This window comes from Peromyscus eremicus, chromosome 5 (genome assembly GCF_949786415.1).
Source record: "Peromyscus eremicus chromosome 5, PerEre_H2_v1, whole genome shotgun sequence".
NCBI classification, from domain to species: Eukaryota; Metazoa; Chordata; class Mammalia; order Rodentia; family Cricetidae; genus Peromyscus; species Peromyscus eremicus.
In genome coordinates this window covers 89,191,251-89,211,313 of record NC_081420.1, presented here as the reverse complement: position 1 = coordinate 89,211,313, position 20,063 = coordinate 89,191,251, and the positions used below count along the sequence as shown (strand labels likewise).

The 20,063-nt window shown below is 43.9% G+C and overlaps 1 protein-coding gene across 1 annotated transcript in view; it reads left to right on the top strand.

Annotated features, from left to right (window-relative positions):
- Cdh13 (cadherin 13) overlaps nucleotides 1-20,063 on the top strand; it is a 971,677-nt gene that overhangs the window by 433,904 nt on the left and 517,710 nt on the right. The window contains exon 4 of the mRNA XM_059263937.1: nucleotides 7,140-7,256. Coding sequence (XP_059119920.1) covers nucleotides 7,140-7,256 — 117 coding nt within the window. The remainder of the gene's footprint in view (nucleotides 1-7,139; nucleotides 7,257-20,063) is intronic.

Here is a 20,063-nt window from a genome sequence, read left to right as displayed (position 1 = left end):
CTACCTTTCCTTCAATGAGTTCCTGTAGGACAGGGAAGACGGCTCAGTGGGTAAAGACGCTTCCCTTCAAGACTGAATCTAAACCCTAGGGCCCTCATAGTGAAGTGAGAACTATGGAGCTTGGCCCCTGGCCTCCACGTGTATGTATGAGGCAAGTGTCCACACAGATAAATAAAAATGCTTTTAAAATATATTCTTATGTCTGAGAAAGAGACACACGGATCTGGAGGAGCGCAGAGGACAGACCCACCTGCTTGCCCTGTTGATAAAGCTGACGACTGCCTCTGAGTCGGCTCCAGAATAGCCCAGCTCCATCACTGTTCTCGAAATGTCTCCTTGAGCTAGCACCTGTGATGTCACGCTTCATTGCAGAGTAGCTAGCTGCACTGTCCACACTGGCAGCCAGCAAGGTCTCCCGCCAGCTAATGAGGTGACTGGTTTGCCAGGGAGAAGGGAGCTGGCATACTCTCCACTCCAGTGACAAAAGCATCAGGCAATGGGTAAAAGGTAGGACTGCTTCTTCCCTGAAGTCACCCTGAGCCTTTGGAATATGAAGAGATGGGGCAGGCTTGCTGTGCACTATCAGAGAGCATTTACCAACACATACTGTTTATTAAAGTTTAAAGAAAATGTCTGCACTGAACAGAAGTGATTAGAAAGCATCCCTAAACCAGTCTCGAACCTGAACTGGAGACAAAGAAGGGGAGTGTGGGTGGCTGAGCTAGAACAGACGTTTCCCCAATTCTGTTGAGAATGTATAGGACCTGAGGGACCAGTGGGTAGCTCTGTGTGACCATTTTGGAGAGAACTCACGGCCAACACTCTGTACATACACACTTGAATGTCAAAGGATTGTTCTTTTGAGGGTGGGTGTAGTGGTTGGTCTTAAATGTCAACTTGTTACAAAGTAGGATCACCAGAGAAGGTCATCTCAATGTGGGGATTGTCCAAATCAGTGGGCCTATGAGTATGTCTGTACTATTCTCCATGGATAACAGTCCTGATGGTTAACTGAAGTGGGAAAACACACCCACTGTTTCACGGGCTGGGTCCTGGACTGCATGGAGTGAGGGAAGCCAGCTGAGCATTCTCTCTGCTCTTGACTGTGAATGTGACCTGATTAGCTGCTTGAGTTCCTGCCTTGACTTCCCCTCAATGAGGGACTAGAACCTGAACTCATAAACCAAACGAACTCTTCCTCCTTACGCTGCTGTTTTTAGTCATAGACATCAAGTGACAGGGTTTCATGGGAGGGGCTTCCTTATAGCCCATTTCTCTGTTCTGAACCCTGGCAGATGAGGAAAGCAGTATTCCCGGAGCTTACATTCTTGCACCTAGAACGCAGACTCAGATTAATTCAGCTGTGGAGGCAAGGGGCTCTGTGTGTATTAGGAAAACAAGCCCATTTGTAAAACACTAGCAGATCCCTCCAGGTGCTCAGAAGTAGCTATTTAGCATGAATATTTCATCAATGCCAGAGCAGATTGAAGAAAATTCTTTCCATTATATCCCCATCACCATTGCACGTGGTTGAATGGACTTCCGACTAAAGAATCTAAATATGCTTAAAACATTTTCACCTCCAGTGGAACGAGCGGGGCCTGATTGGGTTGTTATTTTCCTGCTTCACGAAATATTTCAGAGGCAATTGTATCTTGGGTGTGTTGTTTGGCAAATTTTTATCCAAAGCCAGAGCCATTGGATTATTTTTTTTTAACTGGCAGCTCGGATGTGGAGAAGTCGGCAGTTTAGAGAAAACATCTAGGGCCTGTTGCTGTGCTCCCTGCATTTTAATTTTTAAGACCAATTTTTAGTGCATACCACTGGGCTTGGTGGAATGAGTGTCAGGGGACAGAGATTGTTTAGGTGGGGGTGAACTTCAGGGTTCACAACCCACACCCCAGGCCTTGCAGAGGCTGCTCCTGGGGTCCACAGAACTGCCTGCTGTGCTGGATGGGCCTGACATCTCCTTCCCTATCCTCTTCAGAACTTCTCAGTCACTTGCTCGCTCTGCTTCCCAGCTCCATCAATGCTGCCCTGTGGTTTCCTTCTGTCTCTGTGCCTTCTTCTGTTTAGCCCCAGGCCTGAAACCAGGCCCCTTTCTTGCATCCCTTCCTCCGGAGGAAAAATCTTGAACTGATGTTTGAGACAGGAGTGGAGAGTGGAAGGACAGATGGAATTGGCCACGCAGAAGAGGGCAGAGTCCAGGAGGGACAGCACCTGCTGAGGTCAGCAGCAGCATCAAGAACCACACCTCCTGGGCCTGCTCTGCCTCCCTGGTTCTGAGGACTTCATTCTTGGTCATGCCTATGTGCTTACACGGTGTTAATAAGGGGCAGGTTGTGTTTTTAAAAGACTTTTCTGTATAGTAACTTCTAGAGTCGCCTCTCAAATCCACAACACTCACAGGGAAACCCATAACTTCTTTACATCATTGACTATTTTCGTCACAGCAACTTCTTTTCTGTCCTAAATATAGATACCAAAGTCAAACATCATAGACCTAGGACCCTGGGAATGTCCCTCCTCAGTGCTCCATACTTGGGTGCTTGGTTATTCAGCCACACATACAAGAGTGTTTACTTATGCATTCATTTCTTTTTTAATATTGTGGTAGATTAATTTATTACACTAAAATAAAAGGAACACAGGGAATTGAAGTAAATATTTCCTTCTGTAATTAATATCATCTAAATAGATGAATTATTAATTTCCCAAATAATGATCTAAGAATGCCTGGACAAGACTAATGAAGCCAATGTGGAGACCAGGAAGTGTTCTTCTAGACCAGGTCTCTCAGGAAAAGGATCTCACTGGGGTCTCCCAGCTCCCACCACTACCACTCAATGATGTCACCCATAGTGATATCTCACATGTCCAGCTGGCTAAATTGTAGCAAAATGTGTCATTTCCACAACTGTCACTTCTGAGGGGGTCACTAAGCAAGTATTTAAATGATTTCAGCAGGATATTGACCTATCTAAAGTCACTGGAAATTTTCAGTTTCCATTCTTTCACTTCAATTGTGGTCTATTCATTGCATGTGGTACTGGGTTTCATAAGGCTGTTGTTACATGAGTATATCATGCACTTTAGCCATGATCCTCTCGCCCATATCCATCCCTGACCCTCCCTTGCCCCAATTTCATATCAACAGTTACATTACCAAAGTATCTTATCAATGGCTTTCCTTATTGAAAGTGCTGTTTCTGTTGTCACTAGCCATTGTTTCTAGGAAGCGCACGCATTGGAGGCTCTGAAGAACCTTCTACCCATTTACTCCTGTTGGGTGCCAAGAGCCCTTGAAAACTGTGAATGCCTTAGTTTTCAATTGTTGCTTGGCTTCATGTCATCCCAGGACCCCACTAGCCAACATCATCTCACCCCACCTTTAAAGAAAATTCTGTGTCCTCTTGTGACAAGATGATCTCCAGGACACGCAAGGGGTGGCAGAGGCACCTGGCATCAAAGAACCTGGACAGACACATCCATTAGCACAGATCCCATCCCAGACGTTTCTGCCCATAAGCACTGAGGTTCTTTGGTGACAAACGCACAATTAGACAGACCCATAACTGGCAGAGACAGAGGCAGAGCCGTGAGCCTAGGAACCTGACGTAAAGGCCAAGGTGTCTAGGAACAGAAGGAAGAAGACTGCCCTGCCCATTTGCTCTCTCCAGAGGTCTCTAAGGGACCTTCAGAGTCAGCATGCGTGCGAATGAAGCAACTCCACATGCACTCTGAGCTTCAGAGTCTGTTTCCCAAGGCCCAGAGTCCCCTGTTTCTTTGCTCCAGCATTTCACATCTGGGTTGAAACTACTGTGCCTGTCACTCCATATCTCGGGAGCTGGGAGAGTGAGAGGCACTGTGTCTTTAATGGCTGGTGTGCTGAGAAGAATGGGACACCAGGAGCGGGCCCAGGGCTCAGGGACACCCAGAACAACACCATGGCCCTCAGCAGGCTTGCAGACACAAGTGAGCCCTTCATCACAAACAATGGAAAGTTTGTTGCTGAGGACACAGGGTGCTTTTTCATAGCTTTGGACACATTTACACACACGCTGTCGTAATGAACGGAGGTCTCTGTGGCTGTATTACAGCTCTGAATCACCAAGCCGTTACATATGCATGGCGCCTTAAATCTCCACACAGGGCTGTCCTACACATTCACTCATGGGCAGTGCTTGAAGTTGTTGGTTTTCTTAACTGTAAATGAGATTTGGATGTATCACATATTTTACATATGTTCTACTCTTTTGCTGTCCCCCAGTAAAGCAAAAGCCTCTTTGGAGATGCTATATATGCGTTTTATATAATAGAATCCATTCTCTCTTCCCTGGTCTCCTGGCTTTTCTCTTCCTTCTTGCTGGCTTGTTTGTTTGTTTGTTTGTTTGTTTTCAATTGAGTTGTGTTAGGGTTATCGTGCATTGTTTTGTTTGGTTGGCTGAGTTTCTTATTGATTGGTTTTATCCTCTTTGCTAGTTCTTTCCACTATCATTCATAAACACACACACACACACACACACACACACACACACACACACCCCACAGGGGGAGGAAAGAAAGAGGGGAGAGATGAGAGAGAAAGAATCCAGTGTTCTGTCTTTGCCTGCCTGTGGAAACTATTGTCTTCCTAGAAACCAACCATTATTCTTGTGCACACATGTGTGTGAGTGTGTGTGTGTGTTTTATGTAAGTGCACATGTGTGTGTATGTGCATGTGAAGGCCACAGAACAACCTTAAGTGTCATCTTCATGAATGCTGCCCAACTCCTCTGAGACAGGATCTTCCAGCCAGAGAGTCTCAGTAATCCTCCTGTCTCCACTCCCAGTGATGGGATTCCAAGTGCACATCACTTGGTCCAACATTTTAAAGTGTATTCTGGAGATCAAATTGAGGTCTCTGTGCTTGCAAGGGAAATGCTTTTCCAATTGAACCACTTTTGTAAATGTGGCTGGAGAAATGGCTCAGAGGTTAAGAGCACTGTTTGCTCTTCCACAGGACCTAGGTCCATCTAGCATCAGTCTTGCAGTTTCAAGTACACGGGGCAGTGGTATGAAAGGCCTTCACACTGCTGCCTGGTCCAATTCTAGAATGCTGTTTACAGAACTGAATATATGTCCCATTAAATAACAGCTCACATCTTCTCTTAGAATCTTCAAAAACTAACTTATGACAAAGAAAAAGATTTTGATAGGTTTGCAACAATTATTCTGGTCTGTGAAGTGCTCTGATTATAGCTTCATTTTCTTAGCTTAGAAATACCATTTTAGTAAATCAACCATGTTTTACGAAGACTCCTTTTTTATATTTTTATATTATTCTTTTATAACACAGTCATGTAATCTACAATGGACACAACAGGATGTTCTCTAGAAATATAGTTTGTGATATTCATTATCTCTGATAGTTACGCAAATTTAGTTGGGGGTGATTTTTACATAATCTGTCCAAACTTTCTTCATTGGTCAAAAAGAGATATGGATTTATTGGAAGGATTTTGTAAATATAACAGCTGGCACACATTAAGTATCTCCATGTTGGCCAACACATACTTGCTGTATTGCTGTTCTAGCATCTTGTGGAGGGGCTTGAGGTGTGGGTCTTCCCACACTACGCTCATGTAGGAATCTTATTCTTGCTGCTCAACACTGGGCTGGTTTTTACTTTTGCATTTTGTGTGTCCTGTCTCACTAAGTTCTCCTGTGAAGTTTTCTTCTTTCTTTGAGCTTAGCACCCAGGTGTATTCCTAGGGTGGAATTACAGAGGGAAGAACTATGAATATTTGCAAGGCTCTTGATAAACAAATATTGCCCAATGGCTCTCCATAAGACCGTTAGTCTATTCCAAAAAAAATCAAGAGTATAAATGTTTGTGGAGGTGTTCAAAAACTTTAGCTGGTCTTGTTTCTTGTTTGACTTTCCTATGTGTATTTTCTCTTAAAACTATAAAATACAGGTACACACACACACACACACACACACACACACACACACACTGTTATGGACCAGGGGCTAATGGTATTGTGACGCTATTATTTACCACATTGTCTTGATGGGAACTCACTATGACATGAAGTCTGAGGTGCTTGCTCCTGATGATACAGAAGATCCTTTTAATTAGCATGTGGTATTTGATGAGATTGATTTACATATTAAAAGTGGTGCTCTGTTTGCAACTCATTTTTCTCCAGCCCTCTAATTAGATCAAGGTTGTGCTGCCCATCCCGCCCGCCCACCCGTCCTCCCTCCCACCCTCCTCCCCCACTCCCCTCTCCCCTTTCTTACCTCTCTGTAGGCAACAGTTTGTAGCTGGAGTTTAATGTTGTGGGTCTCCAGTATGTTTATTTTTATGTTTTCTTCTTTTAATATAATGTGACATTAGCACTTGATGTGAAATGATTCAGTCTCCTTTGGTGAACACAGTTCTTTAATTAAAAAGGTATAACCCCTCAAATTGGAGTCAATGGTATATTGAATTTAAAAAAAGAAAGGACATGAAATTGGGGGTTAAGGAGGTGAAGGAACATCTGGGAAGAGTTGGGGTGAATATGATCAAAATGCATCATATGGAATTCTCAAAGAATTAATTACAATAATTTTTTAGCTGTGGAACTCCTGACAGCATGCCTTCAGTGAGTGAATATGAACAATTCCCTGGGGAATGCACTTCAAAAAGCACTCCTGTTCATGGAATGGAAACCATCACCTGCATCTCCATGAGGCCTGAAGTGTTTACAAAGCTGTCACTCACTGCTCTTTACTCCTGCTTCTCTAGCTGGCCATGAAGGGAGCCATGCTTATGTCCAGAAATTGCTTGCTGACCAGGTGACTTCTACCTGTTTGGCAGATTAAGACCAGTCTGTACAGCATGAAAGGTGTATAAACCCAATGTGGCACTTTAAGTAGATAATTCAGAAGTTAGAATTAACTGGCTTAATAATCATCATTGTGAATCATGATGTCAACTTTCATGTGATTCTAAGTATGCACTTGGTCATTCTAAAGATATTTGATAGAGTAAAATTGACAATATCTAGACAGCTGTGTCCTTCACAACAAAGCAAAGTGCCCAGGGCAGGCTGATCCTTTCCTGTCTGTGGGAGACCTTCGTCAGTTCATCTTGTTTTCTCTTTTAGGATATATTTAAATTTGCAAGGACATCTCCTGTCCCAAGACAAAAGAGGTCCATTGTGGTGTCTCCCATCTTGATCCCAGAGAACCAGAGACAGCCCTTCCCCAGAGATGTTGGCAAGGTAAGTGGGACAAAGGACAAATGGCACAGAGTGTTTCTATTAAGGGATGAGCATGCACAAGACAAGCTGGTGGTGACGGTTGTGATTAGCTGGAACTGGCCTCCATTATTGCATGGTAAGAGGTCAGAACGATCTTCTCAAGATAGGAATTTCAGCAATCATTTTTATGAAGAAGAAGAAAAAAGACTGTGGGAAAGTGACAGCCATCTATCACAATCATGGGATCTACAATAAAAAAAATCTAAACAAAAACTAACTTTGAAGTGATGTTATAAGATGTCATTGGTTGACCACCAGCTGCTTTGTCTTTGTAGCCGATGTCCAGGTGACAGGTTGACTGCTGGGTGTTGAGGTTTGTTTTTGTTGAGATCCTATTTTTCAAATGTGTCAGTCCAAGCTCACTGTTGGAGCAGCTTCCCAGAATCAAAACCAGATTACAGGAACTCAACCACACTGACTAGATCCGAAACACTGCTGCTTGAGTCTGAGCAACCAAGTCCCCAGGAGAAAATAGCCGCTGTTAAATGGACCATGGTACTGATGGTGCATTGCATCAAAAAAGAAAGAGGAAAAAAAAAGAAATCAGCAAATTGAGTTTAATGATGTGACTATCTGGTTTTGGTGATTCAGGACTCAGGGCCACTTGCTGTCTGTGAGCTAGAAGGGCGTTCTGCTGAGCTGGCAGAAGGGGCTGGCTTTACCCTGATAAGGAGGAGCAAGGACTAAATGGATATGTTGCTTCAGAGTAATTCACCTTAAGGAATAAAGCAGAGGGCCATCCTTGACCCCTTGGCTCAGATGCACTGAGCCCTCCATAAGTGGTTGCTGTGAATATCCTGTTTTTCAGAAATCTGAACCATTTTAAATCACTCTGATTATGTGTACCTGGCTGCAGGTGACTCTACTCTGTCTTTCTCTGCCCTATTGGACCTAGTACAAGAGTCTCATCTAAAACAGTGGCCTCAAGTAAATTATATGGAACACACAGCAGTATGTATCAGTATCTCCTGGCCCCACAGAAATGTCTATGTGGAAATTCAGATTAGAAGCTGCTTCTGTTTCTTGTTGAAGCTGGAGTTGGAACATGGCTGCTTACTTGAATGAGCAATCTCAATGCCAGGATCTATTGCCTTAGTAATTTACTCATCAGGTAAAAAATGGAATGCCTGTTTTATGCCACAGTCCCATCAGGACTGGGTAAACACAGCCACAACTAGCAAAGAACCCAGCTTCACTTCTAGGGGGAAAAGGGACATTTATGCAACTAAATAACAAGAAAAATTCAGGGTCTGGCAATGGCTGTATGAAACAGAAACATAGTGATCTGAGAAAAAAAGCAAAGGGTACAATCTGGAGGGATCAGAGGGAGAAGGTTGTCGTGTGACATCTAAGGGGAAACCGGAAGGCTTAAGGACATCCACAGAAAGACCAGTTCCATGGTGTCTTGGTAGAGATGTGTGTTCAAAGGCCTGATGTGGAGAGGATGGCGTGTTTCTGAGGAGCACACCCCAGGGGACTGTAGCACAGAGAGCCAGGGAGAGCATGGCCAGAGGACCTCTGAAAGGTCTTGGAGGTGATCTGTCTTGGAGGCCCGGAGGGGAGTGGGGATTTGATCACAGTCTGCAATGACTGACTCCAGAATCTCTCCCAGGGCAGCGTGTATATGTCAAAGAACACCCCGGCTTCATGGTAGGAAATAATCTGTGGAAACAGAATAGAAGATAGGAGTGGGAGCGTTGAGACCCACTAAGGGGAGGGCATAGTCTCAACAAGAGGTGAGGGTGTCCTAGACCATAGCAATTCTGTTTCTACTGGAAATTAAAAGCCATCAATATGCTTCTTGTTTTAAACTGTTATTGTGCCAAAGATGTATCTCTTTTAGCAAATACTTTCTATGACTCATAGAAAACAGAGGAGCTTGGAATGGGCAGAGCTGAGTTATGATAAGCCCTGTCCCTCTGGATAGCCTCGGCCACTGACATACCCCTACACTACATTCCCACAGAGTCAAGGGCTCTACTTGTCAAGGGACTAATATCTACATCTTTAATAGATTTTGAGACCAATGGTAGTCTGTTTCCCCTGCAGTAATGAAATAGCAGGGTCGGGCTGTTTTGTAAAGAAGAGAGGTTTGTTTAACTCATGGTTCTAGATGTGAAGGATCCAGAGTTGACATCAGGTGATAGCTTTGTTAACAGAGTCCTGAAGAAACATGAGGAGTCATGGGTAAGAGACAGGCAGCACACATGTATATACTGTCTAGTCTCTCTGCCTATTTTTAGTGTGTATCTGTGCCTTTATATTCTCATGTGTATGGCTGCACTTTTGTGCATGTGTGGGGTGGTGCATATGCATGGATGGAGTCCAGAGAAGAACCTTGGGTTGTTCCACAAGGCACCATCTACTTTGTGGTTTTGAGACATGGTCTCTCATTGGTCTAGATTCAGCAAGGAGGCTGAGCTGGCTGGCCAGTGAGCCCCTTACAGCAAGCTCTTGTATGCTTTCCAACTCCATCCCAGCACTCATACTTTAGTAAAAATCCTTTATTACATGTCAGATTTCCATTGATGTGCTTGTCTACGCATCCTGTCTTTCAGCACATGTCATAACCAAGCACTTCATTATGATGCTGCTTTAAAAGAGAGTACCTATTCTAGATTGATTTCTGTGCTATGATAAAACACTGCAACCAAAAACAACTTGGGGAGGGAAGTTGGGGCAGACATTTGAAGCAGAAACCACCGAGGGATGCTGCTGACTATCTCTCTGCCCCTGGCTTGCCCAACACCCCCTGCCTAGGGATAGCACCACTCTCAGCGATGGCATCCTCCATGGTGGTGGGTCCTCCTACATCAGTTAGCAGTTGAGAAAATACCCCATGGAAGTGGCCTCAAGCCAATCTGATGGAGGTGATTCTTCAATTGAGGGTCCCTCTTCTCAGGTGTGTCCAGTTGACAACCCAAGTCAGTCACCACAGTCCCCATCGGCAAGAGCATCCCATCCCATAGAAGATGGCTCAGATTGGTGTGAGCAGTCCCTATGCATATTAGATAAGAGGCAAGGTGACATGAAGCTGGTCTCAGTTGCTAACTCACTGTGTGACTTGACTGGTTGCTTCCTCTCTCAGAGTCCCATTCCCCTACTTGGCATGTTAGAAGATGATCTCTGTGGAATTCTTGTCATGAGAAATCAATGCAATAAGTGGAAAGGGCAGACAAAGCATGAATAGGTACTAGTATTTTCTATGCATCTCTAATCCTATAAGATCAAGGATCCTGTCTGTTTCCATTGCTATTAAATCCCCAGGTCTTCCCATGGCGCCTCACAGCTGATACTCAATATATGCTCGCAACACAAACTAGGTTGAATTTCAGAGACTTTCCCTCCTGAGTGGCATGAGTACTTACTCACAGAGGCCAACCACCTCAGGCCTCCAAGGCTAGGAGCATAAACAAGTTAACTCAGGAAATGAGATGAGAACACAGGATGAGAAAAGATCAGGAAAACCTGTGAGGCAAAGTATTTATATCAGGCCAGTGATGGTGCAGAATCCATCAGTGTCCTGAGTTTTCCCAGGGAGTCTCCTTTAAAGTGAACATCACATGCATAGGTGCTCTGGGGTATCTCGCTGGCCAAAGGCTCTCCTCCAGAGCTGGAAGGCTTTGCATCCATGCGTGAGGCAGAGCACAAGGCAAACAAGGAGTGCTGGAGAACACACAGCCCCTCTTCCTCCCTTTAGGGTGGGATATTCCTGAGACTGGGATTCCTACCATTTCCTTGCTCTCCTCTCTGGGTTTATGATCTAGTGAGTGCTGATACTTCTCCAGAAGTAGTCTCACTGCCTTCTGAATGAAGTGGCCACAATAGAAGCCTTGTCTCAGGTTTCACTTTTGGGGGATCCAAAATGAGACAAGGATCTTTCTTAATAGCCACTTGTTTTGTTACGTTCTGTTGCTGGGATAAAACACCACGACCAGAAGCAACTCAGAGAAGAATCTATTTGGGCTTACAGTTCCCGGGGGCTAAGAAGAGCCCAGCATAGCAGGGAAGAGTGGCGGCAGGCAGGGAGTGAGCATGGTAAGGGACGGGGAGTTGAGAGCTCAGATCTTGAAACACGAGCATGAAGCAGTCTGAGTGGAGCAGAAGCAGCTGGAGATGGTCTCAAAGCCCAACCCTGGTGACACTTCCTCCAGCGGAATTGCACCATCTAAACCTTCCCATTCAAACCACCACACCACTGAATTGCCTCTTCAAATAGTAACATCCTAGACTCAAGTCTGCTGCGCAATACTAAAGTCAGAGGTGCACTGACTTGGAGGGCAGTGACAGGTAGAGCCAGAGATCTACCTCCTTGGTCCCATACCCAGCAGTCACTGAAGACACATTGTATTCTCCCATCCCTCTGGAGAGAAAAGCCTGACAGGTGTGAGTAGGACTGATGAAGCTAGGATGGAGGATACAAAGGAAAGAATGGGATGAATAAATTAAAAACAAGCAGGCACAATCAGGAAAATGACTCCCTTCAGGGGATACAAAGCAAAGGCAGACTTTTTTTGCAAGAGTTACTTTGCAAGAAGCATCTGGGAGTTTGGGAGACTTGTGATGTTAGTATCCCATCATGAGAGGGAACACAGGCATTTTGTAGAGGACTTAGGTCAAGATTCTCTCCATGAGCACACATGCCGAGCCAAGAGGAGTCCTCAACTGAAAAATGAAATTGCCTTTGATGCAAAGTAAGAGGCAATGAAGAATGTTTCTGAGTAGCTTCATGCTCATTCATTCATTCATTCATTCATTCATTCATGTACAGCCTAGGCTGGCCCCAGGTGCCTTCTGATTGACAGGAAAGAGGCTTGAGGAAATTACCTAGAAAGAGACTGATGGATGATTGTGTGGAACTAAGGAAAACTATAATATGGCAAAGTCATTTATTGCCCCAATCTGGACAATTTTAAATGAGAAAGGTTTTGCTTATAATTATGTCAGGATAACCAGTGTAAATGGAGGTTTTCTAAGTGACCATGCTAGGGGTTGCTCTTATTATAACCTAGTTAGTGGATTGTGACTCTAGTATTGAAAACTAGTGATGGTGATGGAGAACAAAGCTTAGCTCCTCCCTCTGAAAACTAGAATGTGCACCATAGACTCCCAGAAAGCTTTTAGTTCTACTGAAGGATAAAATCACCAGGAGAAAGGTGCTGAGGTGGATGGGCCCTATGTAAAGGGTGTCCTCATTAGATCCCATGCCATACAGAACTGTCAGCCCACAGAAAGTTCACATGGGAATCCTCAAGGCTATAGACAAAGTGTGGATGATACATAACTCATCCACCCACTAAATAATTATGAGACGGCCAGTTGCCAGATGACTAGAACATGGGTCATCCTGAGAACCCTTTCCCATCCTAAGACTGTATCCTGGATAGCCATCAGCCTCTAAGTCACTTGCCTGGTTAACCAGCTGGTTGGGAGCACATGGATAGAATGAACCCCCATGCTTTGAGAAGACAAGTAGAAACACACCAGGCCATTGGAAAATTGGTTTTCCTCCTTGTTTCTGGCTCTTCCCTGTGAAATCTACCCTAGAACCCTCTCATTTCTGAAGAAAGAGGAAAACACCTGGTGGTCCTGAGCACACTTTCTCCAACCTCCCCCTTCCTTACCATTGAATTCTCCAAGAAGTAAGGAGCTGTGGTTGTGTGTGTGTGTGCCCCCAAGAAACATGTGGTATTCTCAACATGTTCTGTCGCCCCTCCCCCTCCAAAGTGTGACTCTTTCAGAATTTGCCCCATAAATAATTTCTCAATTCCACCAACTTCTGCTGATAAATATTTTACTGCATCTTTAGAGGTTTTTGAATTCTTAGGCCCAATTGATTGAGAGCAGGAGACTTTAAATCTGCACAGAGGCATGGAGGTCTTTGCAAGATGTATTTTATTCTGTTTTATATTGAGTTTGAAAGACAAGTCATTTATGAAATGCTTATTAGGGATTCCACTTTCATCGCAGACCATTTCCATCAAAGCCAATGGAAGTACATTTTACTGAAAATCCTTTTTTACACCCTCATAAATTAGTAGAATGGACATCGGGAAGGACATCTGTAACCCAGGAAGGAAGAAATACGTCATTGAGCCCTGTGTTCTTCATACAAGGGATCAACATAGATCATTAGACCAAAGCATGGAAACTACTCAGACAGGACTCTGCTGTGCTTGTGTTGTGAGTGTGACTCATACATGAGTGGAATTTACCACGGTCCCACAGTATCTCACAGAGGTCTGGACATATGTTTTATCAGAGCTTTTGCTACACACACATATTCACTGTCCTCTTTGTGTACCCACTTAATGCACAGACATGGGAGCTAGGAGTCCATTGGCACTGGTATGGAATATGTCTTACTCAGTTTAGCAGTTCCTGTTCCTTTGCCTTCCTGTGAGAATCCATGGGTGCTAAGGTGTATCCTCAAGAGCTGAACTGTAGACGGAGTTTTTATCCTGACCACCCGATCCCAAATAAATGAACAGATGCCGGGCAGTGGTGGCACATGCCTTTAATCCCAACACTTGGGAGGCAGAGCCACGTGGATCTCTGTGAGTTTGAGGCCAGCCTGGTCTACAGAGCGAGATACAGAACAGGCACTAAAATTACACAGGAAAACCCTGTCTCAAAATTTTTTTTTAAAAAAAGGGCAAATAAACATACAGAAGCTTATGTTAATCATAAAATGCTTAGCCAATAGCTCAGGCTTTTTATTAACTAGCTTTTTTTAACCCATTTCTATTAATCTATGTATTGCCATGTGGCCTGTGTCTTTACTGGTCCTCTGGCATCTTGCTTCTTGGGCAGCTGGTTCACATCTCTCCCGACTCCCTGCTTCTTCATCCCAGTCCTCAGTTTGATTATCCCACATAACTTTATCCTGCCTTGCTATAGGCCAAAGAGTTTTATTATTAACCAATGAGAGTAATACCTATTCAGAGTGTACAGAAGGATTATCCCACAGCACACTGTACCATAAGCTAAATCTGAATTCCCAGCCCCATGCTCTTCTCTCTCCTTAAATAACTCATTGAATCCTGTTGTCTGATTCATTTTACATAAGGTACAGTCAGTCCTCCACCCTTTAAAGCTCTTGTTTCACACTCTTTATCTCAAACAACAAGGACTCTTCCCAGAATTTTACAACTATCTGTCTATCCATCATCTATCTCCTTATCAATCTATCTATTCATCTGTCTGTCATTTATCCATCATCTGTCTATCATTTATCATCTGTCTATCCATCCATCACTTGTCTGTCATCTATCTATCATCTAGCTATCTGTTTGTTGATTTGTCTATCTATCTGTCTGTCTGTCTATCTATCTGCCTGCCTAATTCCCCAGTGTTAGGCAATGAGTAGTTTTATTCAATGGCTTAAACTTAACCACCAGCTGGAGAATAGTAAGGAATTAGAAATCAGGAACTATAAGATGCCCAGAGGCTCATTGCTCAAAAATTCTCCTTGAAATGAACATCAGGGATTATTTCTTCATTCAGTTTATACATATGCCTTTATTATTTGCATGTCTTTGAACTCTTCCCTCTGCGCAGACACATTCCCCTCACCCTCATTTCCTGTTCCTATGTTTAGGGTTCTACAGTCCATTGGAACATCACTGAGTATTCTGTCTGCATTGCCCAAGAGAGTAGCTGCAAACCATAGGTGGCTAGCCATCACTAGAGACATGGTTAGTGCAACTGAGGAAATGAAATGTTTGCAGATTTTAATTTAAATTATATGTATATGTATTTGTCGGTGTGGGAGTATGTGCAAATGAGTATTGGTGTTCTTCAGAGACCAGAAGAGAAAATCAAATATCCTAGAGCTGAAGTTACAGGAAGCTGTGAGCCGTCCAGTGTGGGTGCCAAAACCTGAACTTGGGTCCTGCATAAGGGCAGCAAGTGTTCTTAACCACTAAACTATCTAACCTCTCCAGCACTAGACCACATATTTTTTATAACAAAATAAAATACCAAAATTGAAAATGCTATTAATGTAAAGTGCACACTGATTTTTTAAAACACACACGCACACACACCACATGTGCGCACATGCATGCATGCATGCACAAGGAATGGAGAATATCATTAATAATCTTTATATTTAATCACACTGGAACAAAATGTTTTTGACTGCTGGGTCTCATTAATATATGTATCATGTATTTCCTGGCACTTGTTTAAAATGTGGCTTCCAGATTGAAATTCTGTTCTTTCTGTGGTCCCCTTTATGGAGTGGAGCTGATCTGCAGCCCATTTCCAACATGTTACTCTTGTGCAGTTTTCATGGAATCTCATTTATACTTTGAGTATTCTCTATGATGAACATTTAGCACATTTTGAGCAGCTGTATAATTCCTTCTGCTCTTCCTTTGTAGTCCTACTAAGTGCTACGTATCGTCTATGGTCTAGGCAGACTACCTAACCCACAGTAGGCCTCTGGATATCCTTTGCCTTAAATTTTCCAAAGCTACGGCTGAGTAGGTGAGCACTCAGTAGTTGCTGATTAATTAAAGTGATTAGAGCCTAGTTTGTTGTTAGAATGGAATTAACAGACCATTATATGACCAGTCTGGATATTTTCAACAAATTTTAATTTTCTACAGTGGCGATGAGGCCACTAGCTAAATTGATTGGCAGTCAGCCATTATGTTGGGTGATATCAGTACCCTTAGCATATTGCAATAGATTTTAATTTTTAATTTGGGTTCTCTGTGGTTGGAGTGTGTGTGTGTTTGTGTGTGTGTGTTTGTGTGTGTGTGTGTGTGTGTGTGTGAGAGAGAGAGAGAGAGAGAGAGACAGAGAGAGACAGACAGACACACAGAGAGACACACAGAGAGACAGAGACAGAGACAGAGATAGAGGGAGAGAGAGACAGAGAGAGAATTATGAGTTTATTCATACTTGGGATATTTTTATTTCATGCTTAGAACTTTCACAACTCTACAGAGTCAATTCTAACTTATTTTTGAAGTCTAATAAGCACTATGCCTACCATCAGCATGTGTTGCTCCCCTTTTGCAAAGCTTAATTAATGATAAAATATAATTGAGTTATTTTGGTTCTCTGCCAAATACATATATATGCCGAAATGCCCTACATGATATACATCCAGCCAATAAAGGTGCCTGAGCCCGAGGAAGTAGAGGGATTTTAAGCCCAAGTTTCTCAGCCTTCCAGTTCTCAATTTGAACCACTCTCTGGACTTTGCTCTTATCCACATTTGGCCTCGAATTACATTTATGTTTAGTTATTTGTAAACATTAAAGCTTGAGCTATCATCCGAGACTTAGAGATACCAAGCCACTTTCTTATTTGACTATAATCTGCAATAGCTAACAAGAGTCAAACGTGAAGCAAACACAGCTTTCTCTTTGGTTCCCACAGTAACACTGTAAACAACACTGTACCCATTACTCAGATGAGGAAGCTTAATAGAGACTAATCTACTCAAGATAACTAAGTTAAAGGGGAGTATTGCAGAGATCCGAACACAGAACTCTTCTCTGTCCAACAGCAGTCTACCCATAGTCACATATGGGTGTATTGAGCTTCCCAGGGATCTTTGTGTGCATAGGACACTGATGTGATTTCTTACTTGACTCACAATACTTGACTAAGAAAGCAGCATTATGTTCTTGCCATATAGCTGCAGAAACAGACCGTCAGAAGCACACTGTAAGACGGGATTTATTCGTGGGATTAACTGAGCTCTTCTACAAGCCAAGATTTTTGTGTCAACACCTGCAATGTACTGGCACTTTGGAAGGATTTCAGAATAGCATGGGATAGACGGAGCGAGCTTTGCTGCATAATCTGGAAGCATACAAGCAAGAGGCGAAGCAAAGGCGAGAAGCAGAGCTCAGCACTCATTAACAACCCACGGGGTGGTGTGCAGGGGAGGAGTCTGCCCACCCATTCTCCCTTCACGTGCCAACTCACACACCACTCTGTCTCCTGAATCAAGGGACCAGATTTGTAGGGTTATCTAAGATTTCATAACTCAAAGCCTGAAGTCTTGGGTGGCACCATCCTGAAAAACTGCAACCGGGGGAAGAATGGCTCGACCAGGAATGTTTTCTCCTTTCTTGGTGTTAATACTCTCAGGACGGCCATTTAAGTTAAGTCATTAACTTAAACTGTGCCTGAATGTCTTACTATTGACAGCCATGGAGGAGTAGAAATTTGCTCCAGTGTGGTACATGAGAGTGACATCAGAAGGAGCTAAAGGTCACAGTGGCCCCAGGGGAACTAAACTTGAGTAGAGTCTCCAGGTCAGAGAAGTGCCAGACCCTATCCACCATCCAGTTCTTGGCTGAGGGGAAACAAAACAAAACAAAACAAACAAAACAAAGACCACTCTGTATGTGTGTGTGTGTATATGTGTGTGTGTGTGTGTGTGTGTGTGTGTGTGTGTGTGTATCTGTCTGTCTGTCTATGTGTGTATTTGTATCTATGTGTGTCTGTGTGTGTCTATGTGTTTGTGTGTGTGTGTGTATATATATTTGTGTGTGTGCTCATGAATGCACATGTGTGTGCGATCTTTTAAAAAATTATTTGTACATGTGTGCAGCTAAATATGGCCATAGCTACCCTTCATTTCACCACTCCAACCTTCCCTTGATACCCCAACACATCTCCCTCCCAAATTCATGCCCTCTTCTTTGGTGTTTTAATAACAGACTAAGTCTAATTAATGTCACCCCTGTGTGCCTGGGTATGGGGCCATACTCTGGAGCACGGGCAACCCACCAGTTGCCATTTCCTCAAAGAAGAATGATCCTCCCTCCCCCAGCATCTACTGCCAACAGCTCCTCAGTTAGAAGGTGGAGCCTCCTGAGAGTCTCCCCCATCTCTGCTGGCAGTTCAGTTGGCTTGGTCTCATGCAGGTCCTGTGCAGATAACCACAGCTGCTCAAGGCTCCTAAGTCAATGGCCATGTCATGCCCAGAAGACAGCATTTAACAGTATGCCTGCCCATTCTCCATCTCTTACCTTCTTTCCACTTCCTTCTCAATGTCTTCTGAGCCTTGGTGGTGGGCTGGAAGGGACGCTGATAAAGTTGTCTCATTTAGGACTGGTCACTCACAGTCACTTGCTCTCGGCACTGTGACTAATTCTATGTCTTTGTTGTTGATTGCTGTCCACTGCAAAAAGGAGCTTCTCTGGTCAAAGTTGAGAGCAGCCCATGGATATGGGTATAAACATCAATACTGAAAAGTAAGTTTATCAATATGAGCATTCAGGAAAACAACAGAAGTAGGCTCTGCCCCAGAGACTATGCCATCCCAGCATGGCCGCACAGCCAGTATGGAATATAAGCGGAGCTCAACCTCATGCTTCTTCAGCTCCACTACACTTGTGCTCTACACAGAAGTCCCCTGAGTCAGTCTCCTGAGGCTCATACATAATGTGGTGGTTGTCTTGAGTCTCCCTGGACTATGAGGAAAGGCGAGGTAAATTCTCAGTGTGGTGAGAAGAAATAATGCAAGCTCACCAACGTGCATTTGATGTACATATTGGCACACTGAGCCAAGGCCAGAGGTCATGTCTCAGTTTAACAAATAGATGATCCACTGAGAAGCTCTCTGCCCGATGACGAAAGCATAGCTGTTGCCTTGTTTTATTGGTGTCTCTGCAGACAGCCCTGTTCTTTCAAAGGGAACCACGAAGGACAAAACAAATTCAGAAAAGTCCAGCTGTTCATGTTTGCTCTATAGTGAGGCTAGACAGTCGACTCAGGGCCTAGAGTCTGTGAAGAAGTGGGGCCTGGGGCATAGTGGAGATCCACAGCCCCTCTCTAATCCCACCTTTGAGGAGGGTAGTGACAGTTGGATGGAGACAGAAATGGGGAAGTGGAAGTTCCTGGGAAGGTGGGGAAGGCTGTGTGAAGAGCCCCTTTATTTCCTGGCTCTGGCTTTCAATGATCAATTAGAGGGGACAGATATGAGGTAGGGTCACAGGAAACAGTGCCTCTGGGTGCATGGACTTAGTCATCTTCTATAAGCAGTAATGGAAGAAACTCAAAGTCCCTCTATTGTAAGACTCCATGTTCCTATCCAAGGACTCCTCGTTGAAGATGATGATGTTTCTTGTTCAGGTAGCTTAGATGAAGAAAGTCTCAGGTTATGCCTCATGATATTCCACACATTCTTCTTAGGCTGAAAACACAGATATCCCCATCATCCAGCCAGAAATATGCATGAAGCACCTGTTTTGTATAAGGCAGTGCAATGGCTACCTATCACAATTCTCCCTCAAAAAGCCCCCATTCCAGAGGACAGACAGACTTGTCCACAGGCAGACAAGTACCTGAGAGGGAGCAAGGGAGCTTGAGGCGTCAGTCTGGCAGAGGAGGTAACTTAAGAGAAGGTTCCTGAATGACAAGTTGTAGCGGGCAAGGGGAGGCTAGGATGGGTGGGAAGTCCTCTACATGGTAAGAAGGATGTGGTCCACTGTGGCAACAGATAGGATTTTAGGACTAGAGAGCTGAGGCTAACTTGATAAGGCTGTGATGTGAGGAAGAACTTGGCAGTAAAAGCATTACAGAAATAATCAAGGGCTAGAAGCCAGAGTTATAAAAGTGATGTCAGAGTTTGGACTTCATTATAGCGGTGATTGAGGGTAAGTTATGAGCCCATATGACCAGATTGGCATGTTATATGATCAGATTGGCACATTAGGAAGATTACTCTGATTGGTTGCCAGGGATAACACCTAAAGGTTGAAAATAGGAAGCCAAGGAGATGAAGATGGAGGA